Raw genomic sequence first — 22,150 nt, forward strand, 5'->3', positions numbered from 1 at the left:
AGAGAAAGAGATTTATATAACGAAAAGCAAAACTCCTTATCATTGTTAATGTTTGGCAAGTAAATAAATTATACACACCACCTCCAAGCTCCATGATTACATTTAATATAACTACGTTTCTAGTCTTTCCTGTGGAGTGAGGGAAATGACAATGGAAGAATCCACAGACTGCAGCTAAAGCTTGATTGCCTAAACAAAGGGGTTGTGCTGTGCTGAGAAGTTGGGCTATTGTTCTAACATGCAGTTAAAGGGAAGGCTGTCCAGAATCATCAAAATAATTCTTCAAATAAAAGCTGTGAGGAGGATAACAACAACAACAATAAATTCTCTTCAGATGGTTTAAGGCTGTTTGAACTAGGGATTGCCACTTGAGGAGTGTATCTGTATTCTACTTTCTCTCTGCTAAACAGCTTTAAAAAAAACCCACCCTGCCAAGCGTCTTTGATCAGAGGTGACATATCTGTAGGGGAACAGACGCCTCTCTGAAAGCACTGCCTGCTGTCCTAAAAGTTATTGTTACTATTTGGCCAAAATAGTTTTATGTTCACCGCCCAGAGAGCTATTGCTAGTCGGGCGGTATATAAATTTAATAAATAATAATAAATAAATAATAATAAATAATAATAAAATGTTCTGCGTTAGATATGAAATTATAATCTGCTCCTGAAACTTCTCTGTGAATATTAGTGCCAAATGTACTTGGCATGCTCAAAAACCTTGCTGAATATTCCACATCTGTATTTGACATCTGATGCTCTTTGCTTTCATTATATGGCATTTGACAGTATTTGATTTTTGACACAAAATGGGGTTTATGACGTGGAAGCCCTTGATAAGTGACATCCTGGGCTCTGAATTATTTTATTCTAAGGGCGTCTCCTTTGCAGCTGACTCCAGTTGTAGGATTTTGGAGCTCCAGTAAAAAAACAAATAGATCCCACAAGGCTGGAGTCTGCTCTCCCCTGGCCTAATACAGAAAAGCTTCTGCCACTGTTAGTTGGCTTTCGAGAGTAAAGACCTGGATTCAAATGTTACCTGGTGACTTTCTGTGGTAGGACAGGAGTGTGCTCAACTCTTCTCCACTACTAGGGATGGAGGAGGAATACGCCTTCCTTGCATTCCAAAGCGGACTCACCTGATCCGACCTGGGTGGGTCACAACCTGGTTCCATGGTCTACTTCAGAATCCACAATCCAGCGGGTTCCGTCACAAGACAGTCTGAGGCTTGTGTTTTCCCTCTCCAATTCCCCGCTTTAAAATCTTTTTTTTAAAAAGTCTATCCAGCCACCCACAGCCTGAGTGGCGGGCGAGTGGGGCTCCTTCATGCGAGTCCCTTTGGGACCGGCGGGACTCAAGGATCTTCTGTCACATCCAGGAGGAATTGTACAGGTAAATAAAATGGCTGGCCCCGTGGACTTTTAAAAATGTGTGCCCACTTTTCCCTCCAAAAGGAATTCCAAAAGGTAATATTCAATGTGCCAGAGGCCTGCCCTAGTATGTACTAGACTACAGATACTCAACAGGGTACCTCTAGGAGAAGTTACTGAAGTACAACTCCCATCATCCTCAGTTAGTGTTATGCAAAGTTCCCCTCACATTTCGCTAGGAAGAGGGATAGATTATGTTCTTATGTTCTCATGATTGTTAAACCACTCTGGGAACTGTAGCACTGTGAGGGGAAAAGGGGTCTCCTAACAACTCTCAGCAACTTTCACAAATGACAGTTCCCAGAAATCATGACTGTCTAAAGAGGTATAATCCTGCTTTAAAGGCATAGTGCACATGGGGCCAGAAATGCTATTATGGCTCTCTGTAGAACAAGGAATTTGCTGCATGTAGAAATACCACAATCTGGTATTTCCTTTTCACAAAAGGCGAAACGGCTCATCTCAAGCTCTTCAGTGCAAAGCTGATGTATTTTTGCAAGGAATAAATGCTTTTAATTGCCTTGCCCACACAATGGTTTGTCGGCTTGCCTGTTACTGTCATCGTTGCATTTATGCTTGGCTTCTGTTTTGAGAACGGAGATACAGACTTGGCACAAGTTTTGCTTTGGGTTTATTTTTCATCAAGTTTCGTGGGAAATAAAAAATAATCTTCAGCAATTTACAAAGCCAGCATACAAAAACAAACCACTCCAGTGTTTTTTAAATAATCTCCTTATTGGGTGGGGGTGGAGTCCTGGTTTCAGTTTACTGGCTGTTCTAAACTGAGCTTTGATCACTGCTTCATGTATCACGTTTTGGTAATATTGGATGCCTGAGTCTGGCTCTGTGCAGATGTTCTTCTCCATTTGCATTTGATTGTGATCTTGCAGCTGGCCTGCTCACCTCATGCACTGAAACTCCACATGAGCTGTTTCAAAATCATAGAATTGTAGAGTTGGAAGGGGCCTCTAAAGCCATCAAGACCAACCACCTGCTCAATGCAGGAATCCACCTTAAAGCATCCCCAACAGGTGGGTGTCCAGCTGCCTCTTGAATGCCTCCAGTGTCGGAGAGCCCACTACCTCTCTAGGTTATTGGTTCCATTGTCATATGGCTCTAACAGTTAGGAAGTTTTTCCTGATGTTCAGCTGAAATCTGGCTTCCTCTAACTTAAGCCCATTATTCCGTGTCCTGCACTCTGGGACCATTGAGAAGAGATCCCGGCCCTCCTCTGTGTGACAACCTTTCAAGTACTTGAAGAGTGCTATCATATCTCCCCTCAGTCTTCTCTTCTCCAGGCTAAACATGCCCAGTTCTTTCAGTCTCTCCTCATAGGGCTTTGTTTCCAGTCCCCTGATCATCCTTGTTGCTCTTTTCTGAACCTGTTCCAGTTTGTCTGCATCCTTCTTAAAGGGCAGTGTCCAGAACTGGATGCAATACTCAAGGCCTAACCAGTGCCAAATAGAGGGGAACTAGTACTTCATACAATTTGGAAACTAGACTTCTGTTAATGCAGTCTAAAATAGCATTTGCCTTTTTTGTAGCAATGTCGCACTGTTGGCTCATGTTCAGCTTGTGATCGACAACAATTCCAAGATCTGTCTCACATGTAATACTGCTGAGCCAAGGATCCCCATCTTATAACTGTGCATTTGGTTTCTTTTTCCTAGGTGTAGAACTTTGCACTTTTCCCTGTTAAATTTCATTCTGTTGTTTTTCAGCCCAATGCTCCAGCCTATCAAGATCCCTTTGAATTTAGTTTCTGTCCTTGTCAGGATGCAGGTTTGGGACCTTAGCACTTCAGAGGATGAGGAGGAGATCACTTTCTCAGAGCTGGGTGAAGAGGGGGAGGGAGAACTCTCAGAGATAGTGTTGCCCAGCGACCGCAGAGGCCTTGAAACTCCAACAGACATTACTCAGGAATTTCCCACGCTCACCCCCCTCACTGAGCCATTAGACCAAGAAGGAGGGGGGATTCCACTCCCTCCTCAGCCAGGGAAAAGTCAGTCTGATGGGCATGACGCTCACCCTCCCCTTTCTCCAATCCCAGAAACAGAATCTTCAGAAGAGGAGGGGGAGGCAGAACTTCCACCCTCACCACGAACCCGGAGAAGGGAAAAACGGGTCAGGGGGAGAGAGAGAAGGGGCGGGGAAGAAATTGTCCTAAGGCGGAGTGAGAGAATTCGCGCCAGAAAGCCCCCTTAATAAGGAGAAGGGGGGGCGGAAATTCCTTGTTCTGTCAACTCTCTTGCATGTCGCAGGACACGTGTATTGTGTTGCTTCATGAGGAGATGTAGTCTCTGTCTGGATGTTACACTAATAAAAACTGAATTGCTTTCATCGACTGTGTGATTTCTGAGTCCAGCCCTGGACACGACAGTCCTCCAGGATATTAGCTGTCCCTCCCAATTTTGTATCCTCTGCAAATTTGATAAACATTCCCTGCACCTCCTCATCCCAAGTCATTAATAAAAATGTTGAAGAGCACTGGGCCCAGGACCGAGCCCTGCGGTACCCCACTCGTTACCTCCCCCCAAATTGAGAAGGAAGCATTGATAAGCACGCTTTGAATACAATTCTATAGCCAACTTTGGATCCACCTGATAGTTGTTCCATCCAGCCCACATTTAGCTGGCTTGCTAATCAAAATATCATGTCAATGGCTGGGGTGTTTGCGGGTGACTGGCCTGGCACATTTCTCTCTCCCTTCACATTTTCATGAGGGAGGGACTGGTAGTGAGACCATTGGGTAGTTTCTAAAAATACGCATGTCCATATGCTATGCTTCCACATCTTGCCTGCCAAAATCCTCAGCCTCCTTCTTGCCGATTTGAGGCCCATTTTACAGCTTCTAATAGCTTCACCATATTCTGACAAGCTTAACTTGATGTAGTATTCCTCCTGGAGCCATGGGGGGGGGGAGATGGTTGCTCCCAGAAAGGAAAAGAAAGGAAAAAGACTTACAGCCATCTTGTAGTTAAATGTATGCATTATTAATTTATTTGCCATGTTTATATTATATCCTTCCTCCCAAATGAAGCAGCACAGGGTGGCTACTAGCATGAGAAATAATAATAATGAGAATTATTATTGTTATTATTATTATTATTATTATTATCATCATCTTCAACATTTTGAGACACATTCTCTTTTGCTTTCAAGGTTCATTTTGGAAACGCTCCAGTTGTTGCATGTTTTATTATTTATTTATTTGTTTCATTTATACCCCGCCTTTCTTTCACCATGGAACCCAAGGCGGCATACATGTGTTCCCAGGCGGTCTCCCATCCAGGCACTGACCAGACCCAGACCTGCTTAGCTTCGGCAAGGTGGTGGCCTCATGTGTCTTCAGACCATAGCTTGGGACCAGGAGTGGTTTGCACTTCTGCCTTGTGCCACCTCTCTGCTTCCCCTATCTGGGGCCACCCTCACCCCTCAATGTTGTGATTTGAGGAAGGGGCCCTTCTTCAAAGTGAGGAATACTGGCTGAGGGATTGCCTGCATCACCGTAGCTCTGCCATGAAAACACTGTTTAAAACTGTGATTGTTTCTGACAAACCTCAATAACATTTAACAGAGACAGTTAAGGGTTAAGTGGGATTTGCCAAATCGCCTCCGTTGCAACAAAGAAGTAGCAGCACAGGTGCTTTCCATGGCCACCTGTAGTTCAGTGCCTCACTCTGATGAGAGAGCCCTTCTCTGGAGTTAGGAATGGTGGACCTTCAAGGGAGCATGTTGGAGAGCCACCAGCCATTTCCCTGCAGGAGCAACAATGCTGTGCAGCAGGTGGGCAGGCACTGGTGGTGGCAGCTTCCGACACAGTAGCAACTACCATGGCGGGTGGCTAATGGGCTGGCCTCCAGTCCTGATAGCAGAAGCAACAGGCAGCCCGCCACCCTTCCTGGTCTGCTGCCTGAGCCATATTGTTAACTGTGCCTCCTTATAGGGTCGGCCCTGAGAAAAAGGGTTTCAGGACAGGAGAGCTTCATTCTGAGAGAGAAAGGTACAAAAACTCCAAATCAAGGTTCCAACGAGTCAAGGGAATGCCAGCATGCTCCACAAGCACAGATAACAAAACTGTAACAGGTAAGAAAGCATCTTTTTAAAAAAATTGGAAGTCTTGCCCAAATAAGAAGACAGCGGGCAAACTGATTTTGTATAGCCAAACCAGAGGCATCCTTTAAGAGTTCCCTTCATTGCTTGTTGAAGAAAAGAGCAAAAGACACAAAGAGATGTGGGAATGACTGATTTATTCAGGCTTTCATGTCTGAAAGGATTTAGGATGGGATTTTTAAGGCTAAGGGCACCGCTCAGAGGGGTTATCAATTCTATAGAAGTCATATTCACAAGTTTCTGGATTTATCACTCCCTTGCATCCTGGATAGTGGACTACACCATACCTAAAAAGGGGGGAAGAGGGAAAGCATTTATTTATCTTAACTTCCACAAAGAGGTGTGGCAAAAACATTTACTGGTGTTTCTCTTGTAAAGGAGCAGCTATGGCCTTTTTACAAAGTCATCACAGGTTTAGCAAGATTTAGCTTTCTCTTCAGAGAAATTCATGTTATCAAAATGATCTGACAGAGGACCTCTTTTTTTTTTTTTTTTTTTTGCAAAGTGCTTCCCCTGTCCTGGAACTCACACTTTTGGGAGAGCGTACCTTAATTGCCAGCAACATCCTGTTTGAGGACTTGCAAAGGGGGGTGCTTTTTTTTGTCCCACAGCTTATAGCTGGAAAAGGACTCCTTTGTACCTGCAGCAGGTCCCCAGCAGGTAGGGCTGGAAAAGGGGCTTCAGTCTGAAATCTTGGAAAGCTGCTGGCAGTCAATGTTGGGAATACCAAGTTAGATGGGCCAATAATTTAGCAGCATAGGAATATAGGAAGTGACCTTCTACTCAGTCAGACCAATGGCCCATGCAATTCAATGTTGCCTACACACTGATTGACAGTGGCTCTCCAATTCAGGCACAAATCTTTCCCAGCCCTACCTGGAGATTCTGGGGATTGAACCTGGGACCTTCTGCATGCAAAGCAGATGCTCTGCTACTTGGGGGAAGGCAGCGGCCCATATTCTTATGAGTTTGCATGCATGATGTGGAAGGCAGCAATTAGCATCTTAAGTAGTGTATGGGAAAAATCTCCGGAAGCCATCTTGATGTAACATGCTCAATTCCCCTGTCCAGAGCTTGGAAAAGTTACTTTTTTGAACTACAACTCCCATCAGCCCCAGCCAGCATGGCCACTGGATTGGGCTGATGGGAGTTGTAGTTCAAAACAGTAACTTTTTCAAGCTCTGCCCCATCCCACGCTCCTATCTCACGCCCCTGCATGCCAGCCAGGCAGGCTTTTGGGCATGCTTTCTCACCCTGCCTATGTAGAATGCAATAGTACATAAGCCTGGGAGGCTCTGTTTATGTAACATGGATGAGGTAAGAGAGGCCCTTAATTGGCCAAAATAGACAGTGGATGCCAATAGGTCGTTAGTGAAGATGTTTTCACACACTGCTAAGGGCTGGGAGCATGTCCTTCAAGGCTGGTGCAATGAATCATGCTGCTACAAAGCTCAAGGACACTGACTAACAGAATTGATAAACAAAGACAGAATCGTGAGACCCACATTAAGAAAACATCCCCATAGGTATAGCTAGTTAAAGTGACAGGTGCAAACTTGCACCCAGGTCCAGGGGCTCTTTGGGTATAAATAAGGCTCCCTAACTCCTGTTTGGGGAGCTTCAATACAGTCCTAGACTGAGGCGGAGGTGCTATATATTTGCTGGCCAGCTGGGATCTCTCTGTTGTTGTTATCTGGGGCTCCCAACAACAAAAATGAGAACGTAAGATAAAACTCTGCTCAATAGCACTTTAAAGGCTATAAAGTGCCTGGCCTGCTGTGTAACATCAGCTTCTTTCAAATAAAGGGTTGTAAATGTTTTCCACTGGTGTATTCATTGGTTTGAAATCCCTGAACTTTCTTGCCTTTGGCAAAACATCCAACACTCTTGCAAGATTTGTTGCTTTTTAATAATGTTATTACCTTGTTATTTAATTTTTGTACATTGTACTGTTTTATTGATATGTATTTCTATATTTGTGTTTATTTTTTGTAAGCCCGCCTTGAGGGCCTTTTGGCCGAAAGGTGGGATAGAAATATACAACAACAACAACAACAATATTTAGGAGCTGGGAGGGAAGCAGGGATGTATACAGAGCTTGGAAAAGTTACTTTTTTGAACTACAACTCCCATCAGCCCAATCCAGTGGCCATGCTGGCTGGGGCTGATGGGAGTTGTAGTTCAAAAAAGTAACTTTTCCAAGCTCTGGTATAAAAGAATGGCATTCAAACGCTGCAAGGTAAGCCTCTGGCACTGAAAAAACCCTGATGGGGAATGTCGTGCAAAGAAAAGTGATTTGACAACCCAAATTAAAATTATGCGTCGATGTCCTTCAGAGGATTCTATCCATCAAGTTTTACTATTAAAGAGGGCTTATAAATGCCTTCTAAAAAAGAAAAAACAACTCTTCTTTGCAAACAATTGGAGGGATCTAGGCCAAGCCTTATTACATAAAAAAGACCAGCAATTTTGGAAATTGGTCCAGGGACGTTTTACTCAGAGTGATCCAGTCCCTATTACCCCGATTCTTCCTGAGACGTGGGTGTCATATTTCAGCGCCCTTTTTGCCCCTATAACACTAACCCAGCCCCGCCCTCCAGATGCGAGCCTGGACTTGCCGCCGTGGCCACCAGTCACCTATACCAAGATAAGGGATTTAATGTCAACTCTCCACCTAAATAAAGCCCCTGGGGAAGACATGTTACCGCCTGAGATTTTTCTAACGGAATCCTCTTGGTGGATCCCTCTGTTAGCAAATTTATTTACATACATTAATAATACAGGAAACTTCCCCCGGGGCTGGTGCACTAGTATTATAGTACCCATTTATAAAAAGGGGGATCCATCAGACCCCCGAAACTATAGGCCCATTAGCCTCCTTGACGTTACAGCTAAATTATATGGACGTCTCCTTCTGAATAAACTGGTAGAGTGGGACACCAAGTTCTCGATCATCCACCAGGAGCAGGCGGGATTCAGAAAAGATAGGTCCACAATAGATCAAGTCTATATTCTACAGCACCTAATATCTAAAGCCCTCAAAGGAAAATATTCATCCCTTTATATAGCGTTCATAGATTTCGCCGCGGCATTCGACTCAGTGGACTCAATTAAATCCTTCTTTTCCTCCCAAGAAGTCCCAGTTGAAGGAGCTGGGTCTTATTCCTTGTTTAGAGGATTTCAACTGAAGGATGAGTTTGGATAAATATTATACAGCATATCTTCAGAGCTATGATTAAAGAGACATCGCAACACCATGACTACAAATTCCCCATCTTCATGCAGAGCAGGGGGGTGGGGAAACTTTGTCCGCCTGAGAGCCACATTCCTTCATGGGTAACCTTCCTGTGGTTGAATGTAGGTGGTGGGCAGAGCAGCAGGCAATAAGTAGGTGGGGCCAGAAGCAAAAAAGTGGGTGGAGCAACAGGCAGGCAAGAGCCCATTATCAGTCTAACAGCACATTCCAGAGGGACAAAAGCACTCGAGGACATGGATTAGACCTAGTGAGGGGAGTGGCCTGGGGAGAGGAAGCATGGCTTGTGGAGTGGGTGTGGCTTGGGAATCGGCCAGAGGGCCAGATATAGAGTTCTGAAGGGCCACTTATAGACTCCAGGGCTGAGGCTCCTCACCTCTGCTGTAGTGGCCGCATTACCCTGCCCCACATGCAAGGAGACAGACGCCATCTCCACTTTTAGCATGAAGTTTTCAAAGAGATTTTGAGTTGTAGTCAACTAACGTTTACTTGGGCAAGACCTGTTGAAGTTAACGACTCTCAGTTAGTCATGGCCATTAATTTCAACGGCTCTACTCCGAGTCAACATTAGTTGAAAACAACCCAAATACATACCAATGCCAGTTTTGGCATTTTGCCCACCTGGTACAGCAGTGCATTCCTCCCTCGTCACAGGAGCATCGGAAGCATTTAGCTGAATTCCACACAGTCCCAAATGCATGCTTGCCTCCATCAGAAAGATCGGTGCACCCATCGGGAAGTACTATCTGGTCTAGAAGAGAAACTCCAATTAGTTTTGCGTTCAGTACTGGCAGAACATTAAGGCCTGAAACCAGAGGTTAGTCTGGGGAAAAAAACTCAGCATCATGCACCTACCATATTATGACAAGCAAACCAAACCTCGTTATGGGATGAGATGGGATCAGTAAAGTATTATGCTGCTTTGAAACATACATGGATGTTACTTACATATCTATACTCCCTATAGATAGACCTGCAACTTAGAATAGTAGAGTTGGAAGGGGCCTATAAGGCCATCAAGTCCAACCCCCTGTGCAATGCAGGAATCCAAATCAAAGCATTCCCGACAGATGGCTGTCCAGCTGCCTCTTGAATGCCTCCAGTGTCTGAGAGCCCACTACCTCTCTAGGTAATTAATTCCATTGTCGTATGGCTCTATCAGTTAGGAAGTTTTTCCTGATGTCCAGTCGAAATCTGGCTTCCTGCAACTTGAGCCCATTATTCCGTGTCTGGGACGATCGAGAAGAGATCCCGGCCCTCCTCTGTGTGACAATCTTTCATGTACTTGAAGAGTGCTATCATATCTCCCCTCAGTCTTTTCTCCAGGCTAAACATGCCCAGTTCTTTCAGTCTCTCCTCGTAGGGCTTTGTTTCCAGTCCCCTTGTTGCCCTTCTCTGAACCTGTTCCAGTTTGTCTGCATCCTTCTTGAAGTGCGGAGACCAGAACTGGAAGCAGTATTCAAGATTCCTTCTGCTAGACTCATGCCCTTCCGGACTTATCTGCAGGTGGATTTGCCCCACCCTCTTCAGGGGGAAGATGCACTGACCTTCCAATTGGCCTTGGCAGGACCCATCAGCTCATTTGGGGAGTGCACCTGAAAAGGGTTTTTTTGTCCAGCAATGCAGCCCACCCACCTGCCCCTTAAAGGAGTAGAGGATTAGCCAGCTGCCTGTTTCTGGGGCTGAGCAGGAATTTTGGGTGTGTTTCCCAGAGTGGCTGAGGGATCATCTTTTCCCCCATCTACTCCATCCTTTCCACTTTATTTGGGCAGGTGTGAAATATTTGACTTATTGGCTTAATGTTTAGCAACAGTTGGCCGGCAGGCAGGCAGAGGTAAGTAATACAATATCTTTTACTGGGGTGCACCCTGAGACACCAATGATAATGGGGTGCTTCCTAATCCAGCTGTCATTGCTGGCCAGCTTGGGTTGGAGAGGGGAGTGCTTTTAGGGATGGGGGGAGAAAGTCAAGTTTGCTTGCATTTTAATCAGAAACTAACTAATCCTCACTTCTCACATCAATATGAAAACCAAAATGCAGGTATTCTTTGAACACTGTACTTCTCTGATTTTTTAAATGCAGTTCTCTAGCCAAATAATATGTACAAAAATGCAAATAACAGGTAAAATTGCTTGAAAAAATGAGTAAAGTCATAAAAACTGCATACAAATATGTGTTTACTAGAACTTCACATTAAAATGCTAATGAACATTAATGAGGATTTTCATGCGGAAGCTGCTGCAGAAATGTAGAGAACTGAAATTAAGGTTAGAAAAGTGAGAACCTGAACCTGACCGATTCATTTCTTCCTACCTGCTGTGTGGACTTTGGACGCTTCTCCCTTCCAAACACTTTAGAGGGAATGATGGGTGGTAAAGCTCCCTCGACATGCTTTTAGGTGAGCAGGCAATGAAAGGCATGGGCCAGTTAATCTCCCAATTAAGTGCTTGGGGCAGGGTGGAGTTGCCCTCAGGGGGGATAGGAGAAGAAGCTCCCTTTTGTCTGCCCCAGAGAGGCTGCCCTCACGGGCTGAGCAAGTCAGTCCAGTGTGCTGCAGTCTCTTTAGGGTGGCTCTTCAACCCACAATACTATCTCATGGCTTCATCTCACGGTGTGGGGAAAGGCCACCGTCTCCTGAGCACAGAATAATTCTTTGCCCAAAGGAACAGGCTGCTTGTTCACCTTACCATCAACAATCTGTGCTTTGTGTTGTTTTGTGTAACATTCTCCATGACACAAGCCGAGGGCGATGCACAAGATGGTCAGGCTAAGGAGGAATTTCTGAAAAGGATGGAAAATTGAGAAGTTAGCCATCAAGGGATTCTTGAGTTCTTTGAGAATTTCAATCCCTTTTAAACTCTGGATCCAAAGACATGTCAGTATTCAATAGAGTTACTTCAGAAATATCAGATTCATACAGAGGCTGCAATCTTAACCCTCCTTACCTGAGAGTAAGTCCCATGGAGTAGTTGAAATTATTTCAATTGCTTACCTACCCTTCACCATAAGATTCCAGGTTGGGTTGCAACAATGTAAAATCCAATATTAAAAACAATTTAAAACAAATAGCCACAGGAATAGGGTGGGTCCTGAAAGTATCTGTCTCAGATGTCAAAGGGTGCTGTGGTAACCACATCAGTTAAAGAACAAGAAGAATAGATCTTCAGAACTGTTTCATTTGTTGTAGCGGAGAGATGGCAACTTATCCTCCTCCAGGCTGGTGCCATGCCATGTTCAGGTGGCTGGCTACTTAAACTCAACACAATGCTGGCTGAGGATGAGGAAAGCTGGAGCTAAACATTTGGAGGGTGCCACATTGGCTACCCTGGCTCTAGAGCTATCGACAGTGGACGTTTTAGCTTCACTTGATTGAAATGAACCTTTCCTAGCCACTGGTCGTAGCTACTGGGGCATTATGGAATAAGATGAGCATTCCAACTGAGGCTGCAATCCAATACATATCTACTCAGAAGTAAGCACCATTGGGTTCAATGGGACTTACTTCCACGTAAGCATGTATTGGATTGCAGCCTTAGAAGCGTAAGAAAAACATGTTGGCACAGAAGGCAGAGGAATGGATGGGGATATAGGGAAGCCATTTACACATCAGCAAAAACAAGGGCAAAAGAGTGCACATAAAACCTGCATACGCTAATATATATTCACTAATGGTGCGCCCCCGGAGACTAATGGAATCCACTGGATTCCTCAATGCCTTGGGGGAGTTCCCAGTAAGTAGAGCAGGTGACCCTGCTGAAGCCCTTGTCCTACTGCGGAACAGGAAGCATGTCAGGCTCTTGACACTGTTTCCCCCGAGCGCCCTCTCCATCATTGTGGAGCCTGGTCTGCACCAGTGAGCTAAGGGCAATGAAACAGGCTGGATAACGGCTAGAGTGTAAGTGGTGAAAGACATGCTGTGAGGCTGATCGGGTACGAGTAAAACATCATAACCGTGCCTACTGTGTGGCAGTGAGGGCGTCGAAGAAGGCCCACTTCTCTGCCTCCACCGCATCCTCGAGCAGCTGTCCAGTGGAGTTCTTCCGTATCGTCAGGGGTCTGTTGACATCAACTCCAGGAAATTCAGTTTTAGACCCTTCGGAGGCCCACTGTGAATTGTTTGCAAAGCACTTTGAGGGTAAAGTTGCTCACCTCTGTACCAGTCTTGATGCCCCATCTACTTCTACTGTAGTCCCCAGTGAGGTGTCCAGCGCAACGTCTGCTGCAACTTCTTGGGAACGGTTTCAGTTGATGCGGCCTGATGACGTAGACAAGGTGCTTGTGATGATGTGGCCAGCAACATGTCCTCTTGACCCTTGCCCTTCTTGGCTTATTAAAACTTGCCAAGGGGGTTTGATTGAGTGGATCCAGGGTGTGGTCAATACATCATTTCAGGAGGGAGTGGGTCCAACCCCCCTGAAAGAGGTGGTGATCCGACTGCTCCTGAAAAAGCCCACCCTGGACCCACTGGTTTACGACAATTTCCGACTGGTCTCAAATACCCCCTTCTTAAGGAAGGTGATTGAGAGGGTTCTGGCACAGCAATTGCAAGTACTGCTGGATGAAACGGATTATCTTGACCCATTCCAGTCTGGGTTCAGGCCTGGTTATGGAAATGAATCGGCCTTGGTCACCCTGATGGATGACCTTTATCGGGAGAAGGACAGGGGGAGTGTGACCCTGTTACTCTTACTTGATCTCTCAGCTGCTTTTGATACCATTGACCATGATATCCTTCTGGGCTGACTTGGTGAGATGGGTATTGGAGGCACTGTTTTAGAGTGGTTCCAATCCTATCTCCAAGGTCATTTTCAGAAAATAGCATTGGGTGATTGTCTTTCGGCCCCCATGCAGTTGTGCTGTGGGGTGCCACAGGGTACCATCTTGTCCCCCATGCTGTTTAACATATACATGAAGCCATTGGGAGCGGTCATCAGGAGATTTGGGGCAAGGTGTCAGCAGTATGCTGACGATACCCAGCACTATTTCTCTGTAACATCTGAATCAGAAGAGGCTGTGCAAGCCCTGGACTGCTGCCTGGACGTGGTGGTGGGCTGGATGAGAGCCAATAGACTGAGTCTGAATTCTACCAAGATGAAAGCACTGTGGATTGGTGGTTTCCGAGTTCAGATAATTGGTCAGTTGCCTGCTTTAAATGGGATCGTACTCCCTCTGAAAGAGCAGGTCCATAGTCTCGGGGTGCTCCTGGATCCATCTTTGTCACTAGAGGCCTGGATGAGCTCAGTGGCTAGGCGTGCCTTTTACCAGCTTTGGCTGGTAAAACAGCGGTGGCTGTTTCTGGACCGAGATAACCTGATCACTGTTGTCCACACACTGGTAACCTCCAGGCTAGATTACTGTAATGCGCTTTATGTGGGGCTGCCCTTGAGGTTGGTCTGGAAGCTGCAGCTGGTGCAAAATGTGGTGGCAAGACTGCTCACTGGGGCAGGGTATCACCAACATATCACCCTGCTGCTGAAAGAATTGCACTGGCTGTCCATTTGCTATTGGGCCAAGTTCAAGGTTCTAGTTTTGGTCTACAAAGCCCTATACAGCTTGGGACCAGGATACCTGAAAGACTGTCTTATCCCTTATATACCCAGTCAATCACTGCGCTCTGGAGGTCTGTTCTGCACAAGACAGGATATGGACCTTTAGTGTGGCAGCACCTACCCTGTGGAATTCCCTCCCCTTAAATATTAGACAGGTGCCACCTCTGTTATCTTTTCAGTGCCTATTGAAGACCTTCCTCTTTCAACAAGCCTTTTAAGTTGAGACCTGATCCCAGTCTGTGTCTGTGTTGGAATTGCTTTTTAATATGTTTTTAAACTTTTATTTTTGAAACAATATGTTTTTAGCATTTTTTAAAAGGTGTCTTGAAAGCTTCTTTTTTTAAAAAAAAGTTTTTAAAGATATTTTGTTTTAATGTATTTTAAAGTCTGTTTTTATGATGTATTAAAGTGTTTTTAGTGCTTTTGTTTGCCACCCTGGGCTCCTGCTGGGAGGAAGGGTGGGCTAAAAATCAGTAAATCAATAATAAATAAATAAATAAATAATGTACTGCCTTCAAGTCGATTCCAACTTATGGCGACCCTATTACTAAGGTTTTTATGAGGCTGAGAGGCAGTGACTGGACCAAGGTCACCCAGTGAACTTCATGGCTAGGTGGGGATTCGAACCCTGGACTCCCAAGTCACAGTCCAACACCTTAACCACTACACCAGAAAAAAACTTTGTGGTTTAAGAACGTACCTATAGCCAACAGACATTTCTATGTTGGAAAAAAATAGCTAGGCTAATTGAATGTAACCAATTGATACTGCACTTTGAGATTGTACTAACTTGAATATTTTCAGTTTGTTTGTATTGTGCTACAGACTTTGTGAAACTGAGTTTGAACATTTATTTCGAGTTTTGGACTGGATGACACCTTGATGATGCCTGATGTGGATATGATGACACTGTGAAATGCCAGTTTAATGGAAGATCCTAACTTTAAAGCCTGATGTGACGGCCTGCAGTCTGTTGGCTGTGGAATAAAGATTTCACATGAAGACAACAGCTTTAAATTGTTATAGGTTTTCTATATATGGCATATGTTGAAGCTTTTACTACTCTATTTTGTACTTGTATTATCTGTATCTTTATTGTATTTTTAACTTACTGCATCTTGTTTTATTTCTTTTATAAGTCTTAGGTATCAAATAATTTTTAATGAATCAATGAATTTTGATATAGATGAATACATTCTTTTATATCAATCAATAATAAGAGATCAGATAATTTGGTTGTGATATACATGTTAGGCCTTAGCTTAAAACAGATATCAGGCAGTGGTGGTGGTGGGAACTGTTAATCAGGTCATTGCTGGACCTTATAATAATAATAATAATAATAATAAAATTTTATTTATTAGTTGCCCATCTGTCTGAGTAAACGGACACTCTGGGCGACGTACAACAATACAATACAACAATTCAGTACAATATAACATAATGCATAATCACCAAAACACAACATCAACAACAAATCAACTAAAACCATCTTCAATAAATACTATAAAAACTAATCCCCTTCAGAAATCTGATAGGCCTGCCTGAATAGCCAGGTCTTTAAGGCTCGGCGAAAACCCATCAGGGAGGGGGCAGGACAGAGGTCAAAAGGAAGCGAGTTCCAGAGGGTGGGGGCCACGATCGAGAATGCCCTCTCTCTGGTCCGCACCAGCCTAGCTGTTTTCACCGGTGGGACCGAGAGAAGGTCTTGTGAGGCTGATCTCGTTAGGCGGCATAATTGGTGATACTGGAGGCGGTCCCTCAGATAAACTGGGCCGAAACTGTATAGGGTTTTAAAGGTCAGTACCAGCACCTTGAATTGGGCCCGGTAAACAACTGGTAACCAGTTGTTATACATTTTCATAGGGCAGTTAGGTTAGAAGTGGATGCACAGAACAGAGCAGCCAGGGTGAAGCCATGATGAATTAAGATGGAGAACAATTTCATGCTGTGTGTGTCAGTTTTGGCTGAAGGCTGCTTGTAATTTTGTGGAAATTGCACTTCCTACAGTCAGACTTCTCTGATAAGTTCTTCTGATAAGAAGTTGATATAAAGCTCCTGGATAGCCAAACTATTATTCTAAGTGAACGAATAATAGTAGTGAACTGACACTGTGGAAAAGGACACTTGCTTGGAAAATTGCTGATGCAAGGATCTCAGGTACTCGTTTTATCCCTCTCCCAGACAGATTATGGTAACAGAGAGATGTGGCATTGATGGACTGGGAGTGAGGAGGACAGGGGTCATCAGTAGTTACAGATGGGTGAGAATTTCAATTCAGTTTGCATTTCAAGCAGAATCTATCAAATTCACACTTTCCAAAACAGTATGAGAACTGAAACACAGCCATCCTTTAAAATTTGCATTTATTAGAATTTTGGGATGCAGTTCACCAACTAAACAATATTTATAAAAATGCATATATCAGTGGAAAGCGTGCATAAAAATGAACATATGAGTGAAAATAACATGTAAAATGGCATGATGTGATCAGAAAAATGTGTATCTTTGTCAAACCTGCCCACAAAAATGTGTTTATTTGGAGAAAATGCACTAAAATGGTAGAGAATTTTCATGAGGATTTTTTTTAAAAAAATTCACAGATTGCTGCAGAAATGTAGAGAACTGAATTTAACATTAGAAAAGTGAGAAACTGAAAGAACCGAAATGGACAGATCTTCCCATCCTTATTTATTTATTTATTTCATTAAACTTATAGACCGCCCCATAGCCGAAGCTCTCTGGGCAGTTCACAAGACAAGAAACATCAAAAATACAATAAACGTGTAGCAATATAAACACATTAAAAGTTTAAAATGTTAAAAAATTAAAAACAATGTCAACGCATACTAAACATATTAAAAAGCCTGGGTGAAGAGAAAAGTTTTAACCTGGCGCCGAAAAGATAGTAACGTTGGCGCCAGGCGTATCTCCTCTGGGAGATCGTTCCACAGTTCGGGGGCCACCACAGAAAAAGCCCTCTTCCGCGTTGCCACCCTCCGAGCCTCCCTATGAGTAGGAACTCGGAGGAGGGTCTTTGATGATGAGCGTAGTGTACGGGCAGGTTCGTAACGGGGACGGCGTTCCAACAGTTATTGTGGTCCTGTGCCGTGTAAGGCTTTGTAGGTCAAAACCAGCACTTTGAACCGGGCCCGGAAACAAATAGGCAGCCAGTGCAAGCGGGCCAGAATCGGTGTTATGTGGTCAAACCGTCTGGTCCCCGTGAGCAGTCTGGCCGCTGCATTCTGCACAAGCTGCAGTTTCCGAACCGTCTTCATAGGCAGCCCCACGTAGAGCGCATTGCAGTAATCTAATTTCGAGGTTACCAGCGCATGAACTACTGAAACAAGGCTCTCTCTGTCCAGATAGGGGTGTAGCTGGGCCACCAGCCGAATCTGGTAAAAAGCATCCCGTGCCACCGAGGCTATCTGAGCCTCAAGTGACAGGGATGGATCTAAAAGAACTCCCAAGCTATGAACCTGTTCCTTCAGGGAGAATGTAACCCCCATCCAGAACAGGTCGAACATCCCCCATCCTGTCAGGAGAACCACCCACCAGCAGCATCTCAGTCTTGTCTGGATTAAGCCTCAGTTTGTTAGCTCTCATCAAGTCCATTGTTGCAGCTAGACATCGGTTCAGCACGTCGACAGACTCACCTGGAGAAGATGAAAAGGAGAAATAGAGCTGCGTGTCATCAGCGTACTGATGACAACGCACTCCAAAGCTCCTAATGACCACACCCAGCGGCTTCATATAGATATTAAAAAGCATGGGGGACAGAACTGACCCCTGCGGGACCCCATACCGGAGATCCTAGGGTGCCGAGCAATGATCCCCAAGCACTACCCTCTGGAGACGACCCACCAGGTAGGAGTGGAACCATTGCCATACAGTACCGCCCACTCCCAAATCAGTGAGTCGTCCCAGAAGGATACCATGGTCGATGGTATCGAAAGCCGCCGAGAGATCAAGGAGAATCAACAGGGTCACACTCCCCCTGTCTGTCTCCCGACAGAGGTCATCATACAGGGCGACCAAGGCTGTCTCCGTGCCAAAACCGGGTCTAAAACCCGACTGAAATGGGTCCAGATAATCGGTGTCATCCAAGAGTGTCTGGAGCTGGTTGGCAACCACTCGTTCCAGGACCTTGCCAAGGAATGGAACGTTAGCTACCGGCCTATAGTTGTTAAGATTTTCCGGGTCCAGGGACGTTTTCTTCAGGAGTGGTCTTACAATCGCCTCTTTCAGGAGACCAGGGACCACTCCTTCCCGCAATGAAGCGTTAACCACTGCCCTGGCCCAGCCGGCTGTTCCATTCCTGCTAGCTTTTATTAGCCAAGAAGGGCAAGGATCCAACTTAGAAGTGGTCGCACGCACCAGTCCAAGCACCTTGTCAATGTCCTCAAGCTGTACCAACTGAAACTCATCCAAAAAATTAGGACGAGACTGTGCGCTGGACACGTCATTCGATTCTACTGCTACAACATTGGAGTCTAAGTCCTGGCGGATGCAAGAGATTTTATCCTGGAAGTGCCTAGCAAATTCATTACAGCGCACTTCCCATCCCTATCAATAGTGCCCTAGTTCTGCTAACTGTGAACCTGAATGGCACCTACAGAGCACCCGTCTGCCTGGAGCCTTCCCAGGATCGTTATGCAGCCTTATCCAGGCAGGGATGGGTGAATCTGTCCATTTCATTTTCTGAGTTTCTCATTTTTCCAATCTAAAGCTCAGTTTGCCATCAATTTACTTAAAGAAAAACCTCATGAAAATTCATCAGGATTTGAGTGTGAATTTCTCCTAATATTCACATTTTTGTATGCAATTTTGCCTAATGCACCCATTTTTGGAAAAAAAGCATTTATCCCAGATACAATGTATTTTTGTATGTTATCTTCATGAATATATGCACATTTCCCCCTATGCTTTTTTGTACATATTACTTGGCTGGAGAACTGCATTGCAAAATTTGGATAAGTGTGAATTCCAAAGGACAGCTGTCTGTGTTTCAGTTCGCTTCTTGCTTCAGAAAGCACAAATTAAGCATGTTTGCCTGTAAATGTGAACTGAATCAGATTTCTTCTCCACCCCAGGCTGTGGTCTGAAGGCACATGAGGCCAGCTCCCGGTCAGGTGTGGTCAGTGCCTGGATGGGAGACCCCCTGGGAACCATATGTAAGCCGCCTTGGGTTTCTATCATGAAAAGAAAAGTGGGATATAAATGTAATAAATAAATAAATCCCTAAGCCCAGGTCAAAGAAACAGTTCGCTGTAAAGGAAGAAAGACCAAAGGGTTCTGCTTACCATCCTGGCTTTGTGATGTGCAAGTGGCAATGCTGTCTTGGTGAGAAGGAGCTCTGATGAAAAGTGAGTGTTGGTGGCTAGAATGTGCAAATATATATAGAAGTGAGGAGGAAGGGCTGACCCAAGGGGACCACTTTCCTTGACCTGCTTTCCTGGGTGGATTAATGTGCCCCCCCCCGAGTTTGTTGAGAAGGAAGGATTTTTGTTGTAGTAAGTTGACATTTGTTTTGTGCAGAGATAAGTTGGGGACTGGCAGAGTCTTATCACCTTCAGAGGTTTGTGTTGATAAACCTGAACCCAAAATCAAAAGTTTCTGGTTAATTATCAATGTGGCTGGCCTGTAACGAGCGTTGCAAAATCTTCTGTGTAGGTAGGCCAAGGCAGGAGAGCTTGGCCTTGGACTCAGAAAGCTGTCATAGATTGCCAAACTGTTTGAGTTGCTAATCCTCCAAAAATTGTTGGACTCCTGCTCCCATCTGCCCCAAGCCAGCATCACCAATGGTCAGGGCAGAAGCAGTTCACAGGGTGGGTTGCTGTTGCTTACAGTGCAGAAAAATGGAGGGGCAAAGGGGCAGTGAAATCGCTGTGATGCAGACACAGAAGACCACTAGGGTTGCCAGATCTCTGGTTTTCAGCCGGAGTCTTCGGCATAAGGGGGCCATCTCCGGCCTCCAGCCATATTTAACATAAATTAGGTACATCTCCAGTTTTCAAGCGCCCCCACCCAGCCACGCATGCGTGATTCACACATGCATATGTTGCTGAAGGCTCTTCCCGCCCGCCCGCCTTTTCCCAGTCAGGCGCAGGCACAGGAGGAGGAAGCAGCGTCTGCAGTTGCCTCAAGACAGAGCTGATGATGACAACAACGCCGTTCCTGCACCCAAGCGAGGCCGCTCTTGTGGCCCACATCTGTCACCTGGGCGCCTTCGGACCGCCACCAAGCACGTCCAGCCGCCACCCCCACAGGGACCCCCCAGCAGCAGCCCCCGCCCGCTGCCGAGCAGACAGCCGCAGCAGCAGCCTAGCCAACCACACAGCTGCAGGTGGGGGTCCTGGAGCGGAGCCCGCAGCCACCTGGCCTGGGGGCCTCTGGGCAGTGGCATCACTGGGACAGTGCGGGGGGGTGCAGACCACACCAGGCCCAGGTGACACCCATCAGAGGGGTGGCACCCAGAGCCACCCTAGCCCTAGGCACTGGGAAGCGGGGGACAGCTGCGCTCCTGCGCCCGGCCAGCCTCCACCTCCACAGCTCATTGTCTCCATTGCCCGGTCAGCAGTGATCAGGGTGAGCGGGGCTCCGGAGCTGCCATCCCGGCTGGCCTCCTTCCTGCAGCCGGCGCCTTCAGCTCATCCGGATCAGGCACCAAACATGCCCATCCTTGGCTGCTGCTGCTGCAGTCACTGCCTCAGCCTTTCTCGGGGGGGGGGAAGGCAGAGAGGTGCCGGGGCTGAAGCTGCCCCGAGATCGCCAAGGTTGGCTGGCCTAGAAGGCGCTGGCGTCGAGGCTGGGCGGGGTGGCTTCGGGGGGAAACGGAGGCAGGCGCTCTGCACAGTGCACATGCTTATTGCTTAGGAGGAGGCGCTCTCTTCCTTTATTTTTGTTCTTTTTCTTTTTCTGGTCCTCCCCTCCCTCCTGCTGCCTGTCGGTCCTATATAAGGCCTCGTAAAGTAGAAAGGCAATTGCTGCCTACACTCACCCTGCTTGTATGGCCATAAATATTAGGGGATCCACTTGACACCCACTGCATGTTCTGTAATGACCTTGATTATTGCTGGCTGACCAAGGCTCAATTACTGTCTCTTCAGATTTCCTTCAAGCTCCATGCTTTTATAGGTCCCGATTCTCCCATTTCTTGGGTGCTGTCCCCGTCACCCACCCCCTGGTATGGCAATAAGCTTTGCAAATGTTGCCCATGCTTCAGGTGCACTTATGCAATTGGTAGGATCATGAGCTGTAAAACTTTTCATGGACTGTAGTACTTTAGGCAGAGTGATGCCTTTTTGAATTCATTCCCTTTCTAAAAACAATCCCTCTGTGTATATAATACTAGCATGATAAAGGAAGAAAAGCATCAGGCTTCATCACTGTTGAATGTATAAACTGGCCCCAAGTATGGGAAGAGGGGCCTTCTTCGTCATATACAATATTTCTATAGGATCATAAAATCATAGATTAATAGAGCTGAAAGGGGCAAGGTATCAGAGGTCATGTAGTCCAACCCCCTGCTCAGTGAAGGGTCTGCCATGCAGGATGCAGCTACATAATCTCTGACAGATAGCTGCCCAGCCTGCTGGGTGGTGGATCAGCTGGATTTTCTGTTCCTCTTTGGGTGGAGAAGCAGGGAAACATTTTGCGCTTCCCAATTGCTATGGGAACTCCCTGGCTTTCTCTCGCCCTCCGAGAGACATAGAAGCAGAAGAAAAAGAAACAAGAGTTGCTAGGGGAGGGGAAAAAACATGCATCCTCTTTTCGTATTCCCCCCCCCCCCGGAATCTGGAAAAGA

At 45.8% G+C, this 22,150-nt stretch overlaps 1 protein-coding gene and 1 long non-coding RNA gene across 3 annotated transcripts; one reads left to right on the forward strand and one right to left on the reverse strand.

Annotated features, from left to right (window-relative positions):
• The first annotated feature begins 5,098 nt into the window (after positions 1 to 5,098).
• On the forward strand, positions 5,099 to 15,505 carry LOC133368470 (uncharacterized). Of its 2 annotated transcripts, none has more exons than XR_009758651.1 (3): positions 5,099 to 5,213; positions 5,374 to 5,513; positions 15,148 to 15,505. It is a non-coding gene; the product is annotated as an uncharacterized LOC133368470 (long non-coding RNA). The 2 variants fall into 2 exon arrangements; XR_009758652.1 differs by having other exon boundaries at positions 15,169 to 15,505.
• On the reverse strand, positions 5,661 to 19,530 carry LOC133368468 (small serum protein 5-like). Its single transcript, XM_061592731.1, has 5 exons — positions 19,397 to 19,530; positions 12,944 to 13,049; positions 11,482 to 11,575; positions 9,415 to 9,544; positions 5,661 to 5,827 (listed from the first exon to the last, which is right to left on the reverse strand). The coding sequence occupies exons 1-5, from the start codon at positions 19,513 to 19,515 to the stop codon at positions 5,725 to 5,727; spliced, it is 552 nt and encodes a 183-aa protein (XP_061448715.1). The 5' UTR covers positions 19,516 to 19,530; the 3' UTR covers positions 5,661 to 5,724.
• Positions 19,531 to 22,150: the final 2,620 nt, after the last annotated feature.

The sequence above is a fragment of the Rhineura floridana genome, chromosome 12, assembly GCF_030035675.1.
Source record: "Rhineura floridana isolate rRhiFlo1 chromosome 12, rRhiFlo1.hap2, whole genome shotgun sequence".
Classification (NCBI taxonomy): domain Eukaryota; kingdom Metazoa; phylum Chordata; class Lepidosauria; order Squamata; family Rhineuridae; genus Rhineura; species Rhineura floridana.